The sequence below is a fragment of the Podarcis melisellensis genome (genome assembly GCF_964234715.1).
Source record: "Podarcis melisellensis genome assembly, chromosome: 5".
NCBI lineage: Eukaryota > Metazoa > Chordata > Lepidosauria > Squamata > Lacertidae > Podarcis > Podarcis melisellensis.
In genome coordinates, this window is record NC_138537.1 from 6,509,057 (window position 1) to 6,524,120 (window position 15,064).

At 47.2% G+C, this 15,064-nt stretch overlaps 1 protein-coding gene across 1 annotated transcript in view; it reads right to left on the reverse strand.

Annotated features, from left to right (window-relative positions):
- Positions 1–662: 662 nt before the first annotated feature.
- LOC309369821 (cytochrome P450 2J2-like) overlaps positions 663–15,064 on the reverse strand; it is a 45,130-nt gene continuing 30,728 nt past the window's right edge. The window contains exons 6-9 of the mRNA XM_081911162.1: positions 12,344–12,485; positions 11,100–11,287; positions 10,491–10,632; positions 663–976 (exon numbers count right to left, since the gene is read on the reverse strand). Coding sequence (XP_081767288.1) covers positions 789–976; positions 10,491–10,632; positions 11,100–11,287; positions 12,344–12,485 — 660 coding nt within the window. The 3' untranslated portion in view covers positions 663–788. The remainder of the gene's footprint in view (positions 977–10,490; positions 10,633–11,099; positions 11,288–12,343; positions 12,486–15,064) is intronic.

The following is a 15,064-nucleotide window of genomic DNA, read 5'->3' on the forward strand; positions in this document are numbered from 1 at the left end:
TTATCTCAGTTTTCCACCATCTCCATTTACTCAAACTGCTGCCGTTGAAGGAAAGGCTAGTGGAAGTCAGGGGGGTGTCTGTTTCAAACTTCTCCCCCTTCCATTCCTTAACTGTGATAAAGGATGTGAAGCCTTCAAATATTGCATAGTGCCTCCACACAACCTATTTCACTCCTGATACCTTGCGTGGTCCGCGTTCTGGGTTCAATGTAGTGATTTAGAAGAGATATTTTATTAACAAGCACACATGTACAGCAGCCATCAAAGAAACTTAACATTCTTCAACTGGAGAAGCTGATAGCCTTGCTCTTAGGAGTCTATTCATCTTAAAGATACAATAACATAGCATTGGTGGGGTAGAAGGGGGCTGCAGAAGAGGGAGATAGGAGGAGGTGTGTGAATGTGTGTGTAAGGGAGAGTTGATAAAAGTAAGGGGGAGAGGGAGGAGAAAAGGGAGCAAGAGTAAGAATGGGGATGCAAAGGAAGTTGTCAAAAAGGAGGGAGTAAGGAGGCATTGGGAGAGGGATGAAGATGAAAGCAGGGGCATGAAAGGACCTAAAGAAAAGAAGGAGATGGGGTGAAGGGGAAAACAGATGCAAAGCAGAGCTGCAGAAGATAAGAGAAAAGTGGCTTCAGAAATGGAGCTGTGAAGGTGAAAAGAGACCTTAGTGGAATGAGATGGGAAGGGAAGGGAAGGGAAAATGCTAGGGGGTTCAAGTGTCAGGAGTGGCCAAGGGGTCGCTAAGTGGAGGAAGCAGGGGTGCAGCCCCTAGTATTTTCCTATTTTCTTATGTGTTGCAGCGGGGAACAGCACAGAGTTTATAAGGATGGGGATGTGCTGTAGTCCCTATTATAGCCTTTTGATTGAGCTCTTTGACTCCTTCTGGCAGCTGAAAACTGAATGCCCTCAGCAGGCTGGTCAGGAAGATGAATATTTCGATCTTTGCCATCTGCATTCCCAAACAAATGCGAGCCCCTGAGGAGGAGACAAGAGGAAGGCAGCAAGTGAGCAATAATTTACTTTCCCATGTTCATTGCTTTGTAGCTATAAGCATTCTGCATAACCCTTTGGCAAAATAGACATAGTTAGGATAGGGAAAACATCAAGGCTGCTGTCAATTTTCTAGCCTGGTCAGTGCTAACCTTTCTTTCTTCCTGTTATACTTATATTTTATTCTGTAAAATCTCATATCAAGGAAGATACATTCAGGAAGAAGATGGATTGAAGATGAAGGGTCCTGTGGGAGGGGCAGGGCAGAGAGCATCTCCCAGGGCTAGAAGCCAGTGTAAGAGGGTCTAGCTCCCAGTGAGAACTGGGAGGGCTCACTTTTCTGTGTGCAGAATAAGGGTGAAGATTTAATTTTGATAGAGGACCTTGTAATTTCCTTTATTTATTTTCGATCATTTCTTCCTTTCCTATTTTTTTTTCTATTTTCCCTTTTAGATTAGCATGGTTTTTATTTTGTCTCACGTATAAAACTTTCAATAAAACTTGATTTTTAAAAATGAAAGGAAAAGTTTGGTCAACTGCCCAAATCAGCAATGCAGAAAGGAATTAAGACCATGGAGGAAACTCTCCTGCCAGGTTTACTTCACCTTGGTAGGAACTAGCATTGCTGCCTGAAGAGAAGTTGGGTGGCTTGCAGTGGTGATGTGTGACAGGGAACAGTATCCTGGTTCTGGCAGTGCTGCCTCTCTCAGGGACAGGGCAGGGGTGGCAAATGCAGGGAGGTCCAGCTGGTAAGTGATGGAGGCCCCATAGTTTTATGTGCACGTGTGGGTCCCAAGCAGGGCCGTAGCTAGAGGGTAGTGATATGGGCCCCCACCTGCAGCGCAGAATCGGCTAAAAATATGTCACCTTCTCTTTATCGCAGCCCTGCACCACAGCACGTACGGAGGGGAAAGGACCACAGTGCGGCTCCCTCAGGCAGCACATTCGCTTTCCCACTTCAGCTGGAACGGACCATTGGGAATCTCGGGCATAGGGGATCCTGCTGCTGCTGCAAATGCTGCCACCAGTAGCAGGACGTTGCTTGCCTCCCTGGCTGCTTAAGAGTGCTTCTCTCCCCTCCACCTTTCTCACTTTTTCACCCACCCCTCTGCCTTTCTCACTTCCTGGTTTTTGCACGACTTCTGAAGAATGCATGCTCCAATCGCATGGCTGAATCGTTACCTTTGGGTAGCAGCCAGGCAGGGCAGGGCGTTCACTTCAAGGGTGGACTGAGCGCTTGGATGGGGGACGAAAAGAAAAGGGGGGGACAAAGAGGTGGGAGTGGAGAGGAGAGACTGGAGATTTGCCTTGAGCACCAATTGTTAAGTTATTATGCTTCTGTGTGTGACTTCTGCGGACACGCACAAACGCGCCCTTGCTCAAACTGGCTAACTTACAAATCAGCCCCATAATCTCCTCTCTGAAATGCAACATTCCAAGCAGGGAGGCTCATCGGCAATCCAGTAGCCTTTCTGAGAAAGGGAAAGGTTTGGTTTCCGACTGCAATCTATTTATATGGAATTGCACAGTGCAAACGGCAATGCCAGCTGTTTATGCTTTTCCTCATGTGATGTGAATTGAAATATTGTTTTTCAAGGTGGAATAGCACAGAGAAAGAGGGAGGGGGGAGTCCAACGCTTACAATTTGAGCTGAAAATAGGGTGGTAGTCAACTAAGCTTTACTCAGCGTAGACCCATTAAAATGAAGGACTATGACTAAGTGAGGTCCATTAATGTCAACAGTTGACCTTCTCTGAGCTGACTACTGTCCAGAGTTTCTTTCAGACGAATAGACTGTGATCCTGGGTCCTAGTATGGCTCCACGGAAGGTACATAACACCATTTCAACTCCCTGGTGAGCAGCAGCTTATACACCAGTTTCTGCTGTGTTAAGAGATGTTTATCCCCTTATCAAAATACAGTCATGCCTCATTTTGCAGCCGGGATCCGTTCCAGAGCCCCAGCCACTAGCCGAAAGGATGCAGGGCAAAGTGCAGTGTCTGTGCACACGCGTGCAGCTGTTTGCACTTCTGTGCATGCATGAAGCACGATTTACCGCTTCTGCACACGTGCAAGCAACAAACCCGGAAGTAACCCATTCTGGTTCTTCCGGGTTTGCCGCGGACATTCGCCGCAATGGACGCTATTCAAGGCGGATGTTCGCAGAGGTATTACCGTAGCACTGAGAATATTTCTCATCAAGCCAGGAAGTGCAGCATCTTGTGAACATAGTTTCAATAAGTTAAAACTCATGCAAAACTACTTAAGATCAAGTATGAGTGAAACCAGACTAACAAATCTAGCAATCCTGTCCATCGAGTATGAACTAGCATCAAAAAGAGACTTTGATGAAATTATTACTGAGTCTTCTTCAATTAAAGCTAGAAAAATAAAGTTCTAATCACATCAGACTTCATTGAGGAGATTCCTACTTAAAGCCATTGTTGAAATCAAGCCTTGTCAGAGGAAATGTGCCACTCTCCAGGCACCCGGCTGATTTTCTTGTTGACCTCCCCGTCTGCGACTCCCGGCAGGATACAGGCGAGGTCTCTCTATCGGCGATCCTCCTCAACGTGAGAAGAACACACCACTCCTCCCCTCTCCTCCCTGCTATCCCCAGGGAGGGGAAAGAGACAGACAGAAATATATTTACATGCTTTTATTTCTGTCTTTTGCAGCAGTACAGAGAAACATGTCTGCACTCTCTTAACACCAACAGCAGAGAGATTAGACTCCACCCATGTACTTCCAGTACAGATCAGATGACACACTGAGCTAACATCCGGTGCTCAGTACAGTGAATGGACTGCCCCCTTTTCCAATGGTACAAACATCAACATCCTGTTTGGCTTTCCAGCCACCTGCTGCTCACTGCATTGCTCCTTTTTCGTAACAGCCATTCCTACTTTACAACACTTATGAATAAGAACTTGTAACATGAATTGTGAATAATGTTAATAGTTTTTTTATTTATATCAACCAAATAACACAGATATTGTGAAAGCAATGCCATTTTACATCATATAGTATTATAATATAAAGTTATCATTTTTCTACATTTCGTTTAGGCCTATCTGTATGTTTTACAACTTAATTACATTTAAAAAACTGTCAACTGCCATCTAAATGCCATTTGCTTTACTGAAACCTTTTATTAAGACATAATAAATTAAATATTGTATTTTCTGGGAAAGAATTCAATACAAGGTGAAGTGTGCGAGGAATTGAATGGCACGGGTTGGTGTGGGGTGGAGGAGAGGTGGAAAGAAGAGCTAATTTGTCCGTGGCTAGGGTGCGCACTGAACACTGCAGATGGTGACAGCAGCCACGAAATTAAAAGATGCCTGCTTTTTGGGAGAAAAGCAATGACAAACCTAGACAACATCTTAAAAAATAGAGACTTCACCTTGCCAACAAAGGTCTTTATAGTAAAAGCTATGGTTTTCCCAGTAGTGATGTATGGAAGTGAAAGCTGGACCATAAAAAAGGCTGATCGCTGAAGAATTGATGCTTTTGAAATATGGTGCTGGAGGAGACTCTTGAGAGTCCCATGGACTGCAAGAAGAGCAAACCTATCCATCTATGATGGAAAAAGGGGGGCTGCTCGTGCGTAAGCGTTTAAAGCCTCCAAGCTTTACTCTCAGATCCTAAACTTTCCCAGTCTGAGGAGCCATGGACGCGTGGCTACCTCAATCGCTGGCAGAATCCGTCAGTGGGCGTTTCCGGAATTTACTCCAACATAAGAGTTCTTTGACAGAGACTCTTCTTGTAGATTCTCTACGTGAAAGCTTCCTCCGCGGAGTGGGCGTCCCCAGCGGAGGTCCTGAGCCCTCTCCGCTATTCTCACTGGAAACGTCTTGGAGCCCTTCCTCCGATTGAGTTTCTGCAGGAACTCTCCCTCTCCCCCTACTGGTTCCTTCCTCCGCATCCGAGGCTCTCCCAACTTCCTTGAGCCCTTCCACCACCTGACTCTCCGATGGCAGTTCCCTGACATCCACCTCCCCTCCAGGACCCTCCGCACGCCCCGTTTCCCCCTCTTCTCTGGGTGGTGAGGCGGGGAATCCCCAGAAGGAATCCTCCTCATCTTCGGTGGACTCGAAAACCGCTCTCCACCTACTACTGTCCCTTCTTTCCCCATACTCTTCCCCATCTGATTCTTCTTCCTCTTCCTGTCCTGATTCTGGGAAACCCTCGAACTCCTCTTCCTCATCAGTGGTGCCGAAGTGTTCCTCCCAGAACCTAACCAAGGGCTGGGGCTTCCTTGGGAACCGGCGATGAAATGTTCCTACTAAGACCTCATCCTTGACCATTTCTGCCGGCAACCAGGTATTTTCGGACTCTGGTTCCCCTTCCCATGCCACTAGATACTCCACCTGTCTCCCCCTCCACCGAGAGTCGAGAATTTCTGCTACGTGACTGCTCCGCTCCCTCTCTTCTACTTGCGGTGCTGCAGTAACTTCACTTTCGCGCTCCCCAAATTCTCGCCCCTCCCTGTATGGTGATAGTAATGATCTATGGAATACTGGATGCAGTTTCATGTTGTCTGGCAGCCTGAGTTTAAAGGCCACCGTATCGACCTGCTGTATAACCTCGAAGGGTCCCAGTCATTTTGGCCGCAATTTTTTGCAGCCCCCTTTGAACGGTAACCCTTGTGTTGACAACCACACCCGGTCCCCCACCCTTATGGTCTCTCCTTCCCTTCTGCTCCTATCTGCCTGCTTCTTGTATTCTGGGTGTCTGGCGGTTGAGAAATTGACCTCCACGTGCAGTAAGCTCATGAGCTTCCTCCAGAACCTGGACGTAAATTGTTTCCCTCTGTCTGAGACCACCCTCAAGGGGGCACCATGCAACCTAAAAACGTGTTTTACAAACAACCTGGCAGTTTCTTCCGCCGTTACCGCATGTGAGCAAGCTATAAAGTGGCACATCTTGGTTAACAGGTCTACCACTACCATTACCGCAGTTTTCCCCTAGGATCTGGGTAAATCCGTCATGAAATCTATTGAAACCGCCTCCCATGGCCTTTCCGTTGTGGGTAATGGTTCCAGCAACCCCGCTGGTACCGCCCTCTCCCCCTTTGCTCGCTGGCAGCGGTCGCACCCCCTTACGTACTCTCGTACATCTTCCCTCACCTTGGGCCACCAGAATTGCCTGGTAACTAACCACATTGTTTTGTGTTGCCCAAAGTGCCCCGCGGTGGGACTGTCGTGCAGTTGTTTTAGTATCCTACCCCTCAATTCCCCTTCTGGTATGTACAAGGCCCCCTTGTAGTACAAAACCCCATTCTTTTCTTCAAAACCCCCTGTGATCTCCCCGGCTCTCCTGAGCCCTCTGAACTTCTCTTGGGTGTATGAATCGTTCTCTGTCCCTTCTACTAGTTCTCGTTGCCCTACCAATGCTGCCCCACACACCCAGTGGTCCTCGGGGATGACATGTCTCTCTTCTGGCGCTCCCTCCCCCTCCATATACTCTGGTTTTCGAGAGAGAACGTCCGCTCTCACGTAGCGAATCTCAAAGTGAAATTTGGAAAACTCCTGCGCCCACCGCACTTGTCTCTGGTTCAGTACTCTGGCCGTTCGCCAATATTCCAGGTTCTTGTGGTCCGTGCACACCTGAACCTTGTGTTTCGCTTCTATTAGCAGGTGCCGCCATCGTCGAAACGCTTCATAAATGGCGAGCAGTTCCCTGTCATACACGGTGTAGTTCCTTTCGGATTTAGTCAACTTCCGCGAGAAAAAGGCACACGGTCTCCAGCCCGACGCATCCTTCCCTGGCTGGAGCAGAACCGCCCCTACCGCTCGATCTGATGCATCTGTTTCCACCCTCATCGGTTTCTGTAGATCCACGTGCAAGAGCTGTTCTTCCGAAGCAAAAGCTTTCTTTAGCTTTTCAAACGCTCGCTGCACCTCTTCTGTCCAGGCAAATTTCTTCTTACTACTGAGACAATCGGTGATGGGAGCCGTCAAGTGGGCAAAGTTTTTGATGAACTTCCGATAGAAGTTTCCAAACCCCAGGAATCTCTGCACGTCTTTCCTGGTTCTGGGTGTCTTCCATTCCAGTACCGCTTGGACTTTGCTAGGATCCATGGCCAATCCCTTGTCTGACAAACGGTACCCCAGGAATTCCACCTCTCTGGTATGGAACTGGCACTTCTCCAGCTTGACCCACAGCTGGTTTGCTTGCAGTCGGCTTAGTACTTCCCGGACATCTCGGACATGCTGCTCTTCGTCCTCTGAGTAGACTAACACATCGTCTAAGAAGGCTACACAGTTCTTATAGAGCAAAGGTCCCAGCACGTGATTCATGAATGATTGGAAACAGGCTGAGCCCCCCTGTAGTCCGAAAGGCATAACGAGATACTCAAAGGCCCCCAAGGGTGTGAACATGGTGGTTTTCCATTCATCCCCTTTCCTCACCCGTATCAGGTTATACGCCCCCCTCAGGTCCAGCTTGGTAAAAATATTTCCCTTCCTCACCCCGGTCAAAATGTCGTCAATCCTGGGGATGGGGAAAGCTACTGGTTCTGACACCGAATTGACGGCCCGAAAGTCCACTACAAGCCTGGGCTTATTAGTGTTTTGTTTTTTTTGTCCACAAAAAACACTGGGCTGCCCCCACCGCTCTTGACTCCCTGATAATAATAATAATAATAATAATAATAATAATAATAATAATAATAATTTATTATTTGTACCCCGCCCATCTGGCTGGGTTTCCCCAGCCACTCTGGGCGGCTTCCATAGAAACCAGAAAACACTAAAATATCATACATTAAAAACTTCCCTGAACAGGGCTGCCTCGTTTCAGGTTCTTGTCTATGAACTCCCTTAACTCCTGCATCTCCCTGTCTGACATGGCGTACAGCTTGCCCACTGGTAGCTGGGCTCCCGGGAGTAGGTTGATTTGACAGTCAAAGGGTCTATGCGGAGGCAGTCTGTCTGCTTCCTTTTCACTGAAGACGTCACTCATATCAGCGTATTGTCGGGGTATTTCTCCCTTTTCTCCCACCGCCATCCCTGCAAGACTGGCTCTAGCCAGCCCCTGCATTTCTTTTCCCTTGCAATGCTCTAGGCAATGCACTGACCCAAAAGAGACGCTCCGCTGGTGCCATCCCACTAGTGGGTCATGTAACGCCAGCCAGCTCATTCCCAAGATGATGGGAGGCCCTGCTAGTGTGGCTACATGAAAAGCAATGACTTCCGTGTGTCTTGCCACTCTCATTGTCATGGGGACCGTCTGTTGGTTCACTTCCCCTCCCAGCAGTTCCCTCCCGTCAATCATTGTCACCTGCAAGGAAGGAATTAAGGGCAGGGTTTGTATTTGGTGTTCTGACGCAAACTCCTTACTCATAAAGTTGCAGGAGCTGCCTGAGTCTAAGAGGGCTTTTATAGTGAGTGGATGTCCGTTGGGTAGCTCTAGCAGCACCTCCACGACGAGAGCAGCTCTTGGGGGTTCAGGCTTGGGCACGTTCACTGATCCTTGGCCTGACTGCTGTGCCCTGTTGTTGGCAGCCAGGCGTTGGCTTTTACTTGCTCCTTAGCCCCCTCTTCCTCACCCCCAACAGCCCCCACCATTCCTTGCCATCCCTTCCTTTGCGGGCAGACCCTGGCAAAATGTCCTGGCTGTTGGCAAAGGAAACATTTCTTGCCACTCTTCCCTTCCTTCTTCCGCCCTTTGATAACATTTGAAGTTCCGCGCGCGCTTGCTCCTCCAATCTCCATCGGTTCCACTGGCGGGGAAGGTTGCCCCGGCATCTCAGGAATGCGGAAATCATTCCAACGCTCTCCTCTCCCTTCCCGCTTCTCCAGCGCTCTCGCTTCTTGGCGCGCCCCAATCGCAAGCGCTGCCTTGGTCAGCTGATCCATGGACTCAGGACAGGGCGCGCGGGAAAGTTCATCTTTCACCGCTGGGGCTAGACCTTCTTCAAACAGCATTTGAATAGGGTCAGAAGACAGATACCACCCCAATTTATGTATAATCATGGTAAACTGTGTCCAATACTCATTGACTGATTGATTTCCCTGTTTGCACGCCATTAACTGTCTGCGTACAATGCCCGGTACAATCTGGCTGGAAAACATCAAGTCCATCGCGCCAAAGAATTTCCTCAAGTTTTTAAAGGCGCTATTATTGTTTGCCATCGGGGTCTCACCCAATCTCTGGCTCCCCCCTCTAGGTGTCCAATCACAAAAGCCACCCTCGATTCCTTATCAGCAAAGTCATCGTTTTGCAGGTTTAGCGTATATTGCATCTCTGTCTTAAAGGCTTGGTAGTTCCTTGGATCACCCCCAAATTTCTGTACCAACCCAGGTACCTTTCTTCCGATGGGGGTGGGTTTCCCCTGTGCATCCTGCGCCCTCCTTTCTGCGAGCCGCGCTGTTAGCAGTGCCAGCTGGTGCTCCAACGCTCTGTTTCTCTCCTCCAGAGTTGGTCCCGCTCCAGCTCGTCCTGCTCCTCCAGCTCCGGTTGGGTTGCTCATGATGCCTCTCCTTCGCACAAGCAGCGTCAGGGACTGACGGATTGCTATGATGGAAAAAGGGGGGCTGCTCGTGCGTAAGCATTTAAAGCCTCCAAGCTTTACTCTCAGATCCTAAACTTTCCCAGTCTGATGAGCCATGGACGCGTGGCTACCTCAACCGCTGGCAGAATCCGTCAGTGGGCGTTTCCGGAATTTACTCCAACATAAGAGTTCTTTGACAGAGACTCTTCTTGTAGATTCTCTACGTAACAGCTTCCTCCGTGGAGTGGGCGTCCCCAGCGGAGGTCCTGAGCCCTCTCCGCTATTCTCACTTGAAACGTATTGGAGCCCTTCCTCCGATTGAGTTTCTGCAGGAACTCTCCCTCTATCCCTACTGGTTCCTTCCTCCGCATCCGAGGCTCTCCCAACCCCCTTGAGCCCTTCCACCACCTGACTCTCCGATGGCAGTTCCCTGACACCATCCTTAAGGAAATCAGCCCTGAGTGCTCACTGGAAGGACAGAGCCTGAAGCTGAGGCTCCAATACTTTGGCCACCTCATGAGATGAGAAGACTCCCTGGAAAAGACCCTGATGTTGGGAAATATGGAGGGCACAAGGAGAAGGGGATGACAGAGGACAAGATGGTTGGATAGTATTCTTGAAACTACCAGCATGAGTTTGACCAAACTGCGGGAGGCAGTGGAAGACAGAAGTGCCAGGCGTGCTCTGGTCCATGGGGTCACGAAGAGTCGGACATGACTAAATGACTAAACAACAACAACAAGGGAGCGGAATCTGGACAGTTCTGTCAAGGGCACAAGATCACCTAGCTTGGCTCTGGTCCCAAGCCACCAACTTAGAGATCCCCTTAGCTTGCCAGTGCCTTGCCCCATTCTGCTGACCAGGAGTGCCACTCCAGCTAGAAAGATGCTCCTTCTGCTCCGGCCCACTCCCTCCTGTGCTGCTGCTGGTGTCATTTCCTGGAAGCAGACCAGTAAGCACATCTACAGATCACAACATAGTTTGGCCTTCTGCATTTACCTGCACCAAATGGCAGATATTCTTCTCTGTTCACGAATTGTCCATACTTGTCCAAAAAATGATTTGGGTTGAACTCTGCAGGTGTCTCCCATCGTGTTGGATCAAGAAGAACAGAGCGCAGATCGGGAATCATCATAGTCCCCTGCAAATAAGAAACAAGTGACTTGGAATGCATTCACATCAATACTTTTTTTTTTTAATTGTCCCACACTATCCCAAGACTAATCATTGCGGAGACTGATCTGAATTATGATGATGATGATGATGATGATGATGATGATTTTGGTGGGTGGCTTTGTAATCATCACTGTAAAAACTTTCTGTACAGGCAGGAACACAAGAGGACTTTCCCCCACCTCTTTTAAAATGAAAGCTCACAAGCAGGATGAGACCTCTGGCCACTACATGCTTCTCCCCTGCCACAATTGCCCCATGGAATGGCACTTGCTGATGGTGAAACATGTCTGCAGATGGAGCTGCTGCTCTTCCCCTTCAGATTTTTGACTAGACAGGAAGTTCATGTACGGATGGCTGCATCTCTCAATATGAAACCTTTTGCTGCTCTTTGTTCTTGGGCTACAGTAGTGCAGCTGTATCACACTTTTATACCTTGGGAATGAGAAAACCACACAGCTTCAAATCCTTTGTACATTGCCTAGGGAACCCCAAAAAACTGGCAAATTTAAAGCGCTGCATCTCATGAATCACAGCATTGGTGTAGGGCAGTTTCTTCTTATTTTGATAGCAGATTGAGTGAGCAGAACCTATGACATCTTCTATTTCCTTGTGCATTTTATCTGAAGAGAATGATGGAAACAGGTTTATTGTTAATACTGCATTTTATTTCAGTTGGTCATTTATTTCCCTTGAACATATTCCATAAATCTCTGTGAATGAGTCCCAGGTTCTTGCATTCAAAGCCCACCTCACCCTCCAAAGAGTTTAAGTCTGTCTATATGGTCCATCCCCGCTTAGATCCCAGGTAAGAAAAGGTTGAAAGTGAAGCTCATCTCAGTAGTTTCTGGTTGCCAGAACTGTCTGGATTTGCTGAAGGGCTGGGATCAAAGACTGTCATATATTCATTCTCCACCCCCAGCCCTCAATATTTCCTGTTTACTGGCACTGGCATGCTTTCGATCTGCTACATTGGCAGAAGCTGGGACAGAGCAACAGGAGCTGACCTGTCTTATGGATTCGAACTGCCAACCTTCTAATCAGCAATCCTTAGAGGCTCAGTGTTTTAGACCAAAGTGCCACCCGCATCCCTCATGTAATGGAGCATGGAGAGGCAGGAATGAGGCTCAGTTACTTATTTCACAGCAGGGGCATTCTTGTACATTTGCTGCATAAAGAAACTTTTAGCAGATTTGCAAAACAAAACAGGTTGTGGTATGGTATCAAACTGGAGGGGGGAATGTGTTGATTCCTGCATTGCAGGGGGTTGTATTAGAAGACCCTACTATTGTAGGCTTCCTAATGACAAATGACAGAGCATTGCCATTAAACTCATCTCCAACTATCAACTTCCTAGAGACATTTTATTCTGTTACTTGACTATTCTGCTCATTCAGTGAATTTAGGGCAAGGCCCATGATTTCCCCCCAGTCCCAGCTTTCTGGGCATTTTACTTTTTTCCTTCTGTTAATTATAGGTTCTAGAAACTATGTAGGAAAATGTTGGTGGGAAAAATATCTTTCCAGACATGTAAGTCAAAAACATTTAGCTTATTTTGATATTGTTTACCTTCCATAATTTACATGATAAACTCACTTTTAACTCTTTCCAATATGAAACCTTTAATGAACTATGCTCCAGCCTAGTGATCAAGAGAAGCCCTGGCTCTCCTCTCTCACCTTGGATATCTGGATGACTTGCCAGAAGGAGAAGTGCCCATTTCAGAGAACTCCTGGTTGTGTCCGACCCTCCTACAAAGAGGTCAAAAATGCACTGGGCCAAGTTTTCTTCATCGTAGGTGGACTCTGGGTCATTCCTGCTCTGGTGTTGAAAATGGGGAAAGTAACATGTCATTTACATGCATTACATTCTGTCCTTCAACACTTTATCTTCTTTCCCCCACTTATTATCATACCAGGGTGGCCACACATGCTTCATGAGAGGTGGGGTGTCCTCTTATAGTGCCTAAGGTGAAATGGGAAGCTGCTGCCACCCCGCCCCCTTACTGTTGCTGCCCTCACTTGCTGGATCATCAACTTTTCATGGTAAATGGGCTTGCACATTCCTATGACCCTTGTGAGTGAAGCCATTGGGAATCTCGTACTCCCAGCAGGGTCACCCAAGGCGGTAAGGTCAAAGGGGAGGAGCTAGACAAAGAATGATCCAAGAAGTCATCAACGGCTGAACAGGCGGGTGATAAGAAGTGGTATGTTACAACGGAATTTACCGGTCGCCATGACAACTCATGCCATCAGAACAGAGCTTTACTGCAGGGACTTCCGGAGGCGGCGCGAAGGGTAATGGCTGCCCTTTCCTAACCGGGAAGGGAGCTCCGTCCGAGAACGGGTCGTCCGCTACGGCGAAGCGGAGACCCACACTGGAAAACTGCAGGCGGCAGAAGCCTGCAGCCTTGGGACCCGGCGGGCGCCAGAAGCTGCCCCCGAAACGTTGAAGGGACCCCGTAAGGGGCTCCGGATCGCGGAGGAGGCAGCGGCGCTGAGGGTCGTTCCGCAATCGGCGGAGAGAAGCCGCGAAGCCGTTGCCGGTGAGCACCGACCTTTCTTCCTGGATTTGGCACTTAAAACACAGCAACCCGTGAGTAACAGAGACTTCTAATCAATTGGAGACCAATTTGAGACCAAAGTAACTGAATTGGGCGGAAAGCGGAGGACGAAAAGAGAAAGGAAGTCCGTCTTCCGCTGCCATTGAACTTGAACGCAAAGAGCTGGAGGAGTGGAGGCTGTAAGTAAATCTTTTACTGACTGGATCTGAGCATTTACTGAACTGTATTTAAAGACAGAAAAGGAGTTTAAGCATTGGATTTATGTGTTAGCATGGACTTTGAAACTTTCTTCTGCTGAAGTTACAATTTAAAGAAGGAAACCAGGGCTGGAACTGCCTGGCAACAGTAGCAATCAGTTTGCAGACCCAAGCATTTTGATACAGAAACTGGGAAAATTTGAGAGGTCTGGACTTAGTTACTTTATAACACCAATTGAAGTACCAGCAAGCACTGTTCTGAGACATTGTGTTTTTATAATACCAACTCTGCTAAAAACTTAACATTTGAAGGCTTTTGGGACTTTGATAAGATTTTGGAGAAAATAAAAGAATTAGAGAAGAAGCTAAGAGTAAATCCGAAGTCACAGCCGATTTTGAGAGAAATTAAACTTTATCAGGCACAATATTCTAAACTGATAAATCAGGAAATAGAATGGAAGATTAAGTCAATGAAACAAAAAACGTTTGAATCGGCAAATAAATGTGGGAAACTGCTGGCTTGGCAGTTGAAGAAGAGACAAAAGTTGAATATAGTAACAAATTTGGAAATTGAAGGAAGAAATATTCAGAACCCCGTGGAAATCAGAAAATCTTTCCAGAAATATTTCAAGAAACTATATACTCAAGGGCCGCAAAATGAGGTTGAGATTGAACAATTTTTGAAAAAAAACAGTCTTAAAAAATTTACACAAGAAAACAGACTACTCCTGAATAGTCAAATAACACGACAAGAAATTGAACATGCCATTCAGAACATGAAGCTGGGCAAATCTCCAGGACCAGATGGCTTGACCTCCAAGTATTATAAGACAATGAGTGACTACTTGATTCAACCTTTGATGGAGGTCAGCAATGAAATTCTGGAGGGAAAGAAGGCGCCGGAATCGTGGAAGGAAGCTTTTATCACGTTGATACCAAAATCAGAAACTGAAAAGACACAACTGAAGAACTACCGCCCCATCTCACTTTTAAATGTGGATTACAAAATATTTACTGATGTTCTAGCAGGCAGACTCAAAAGGGTTTTGAATGAAGTAATTCACAAGGACCAGGCCGGCTTTCTCCCAGGTAGACACATGTTTGCAAACACAAGGAACATTATTGATATCTTGGAACTTTTGCAAACAAATATAAACACTAGAGCAGTTTTGATCTTTATAGACGCGGAGAAGGCCTTTGACAACATCTCTTGGAAATTTATGACGGGAAACTTAAAAGAAATGGGAGCGGGGCGGGGTTTTCAAAATGGGATTGACGCAATATATTCAGAACAAAAAGCCAAATTGATAGTTAACAATGTGGTAACGGAAGAATTTAAAATTGAAAAAGGAACACGGCAAGGCTGCCCGATTTCCCCTCTGTTATTTATTTCAGTTCTGGAGGTGCTCCTGAACTTGATCAGAGGTGACCGGCTGGTGCAGGGGATTCAGGTCAGAGCGAAACAATATAAACTTAAAGCTTTTGCAGATGACCTAGTTTTGACATTGCAGGAGCCAGAATCTAGTACAAAAAGAGTATTACAACTGATACATGATTTTGGACAGGTCGCAGGATTTAAGTTAAATAAACAAAAAACGAAGGTGCTGGGGAAAAATATGACAGATACAGAGTCAGAACGG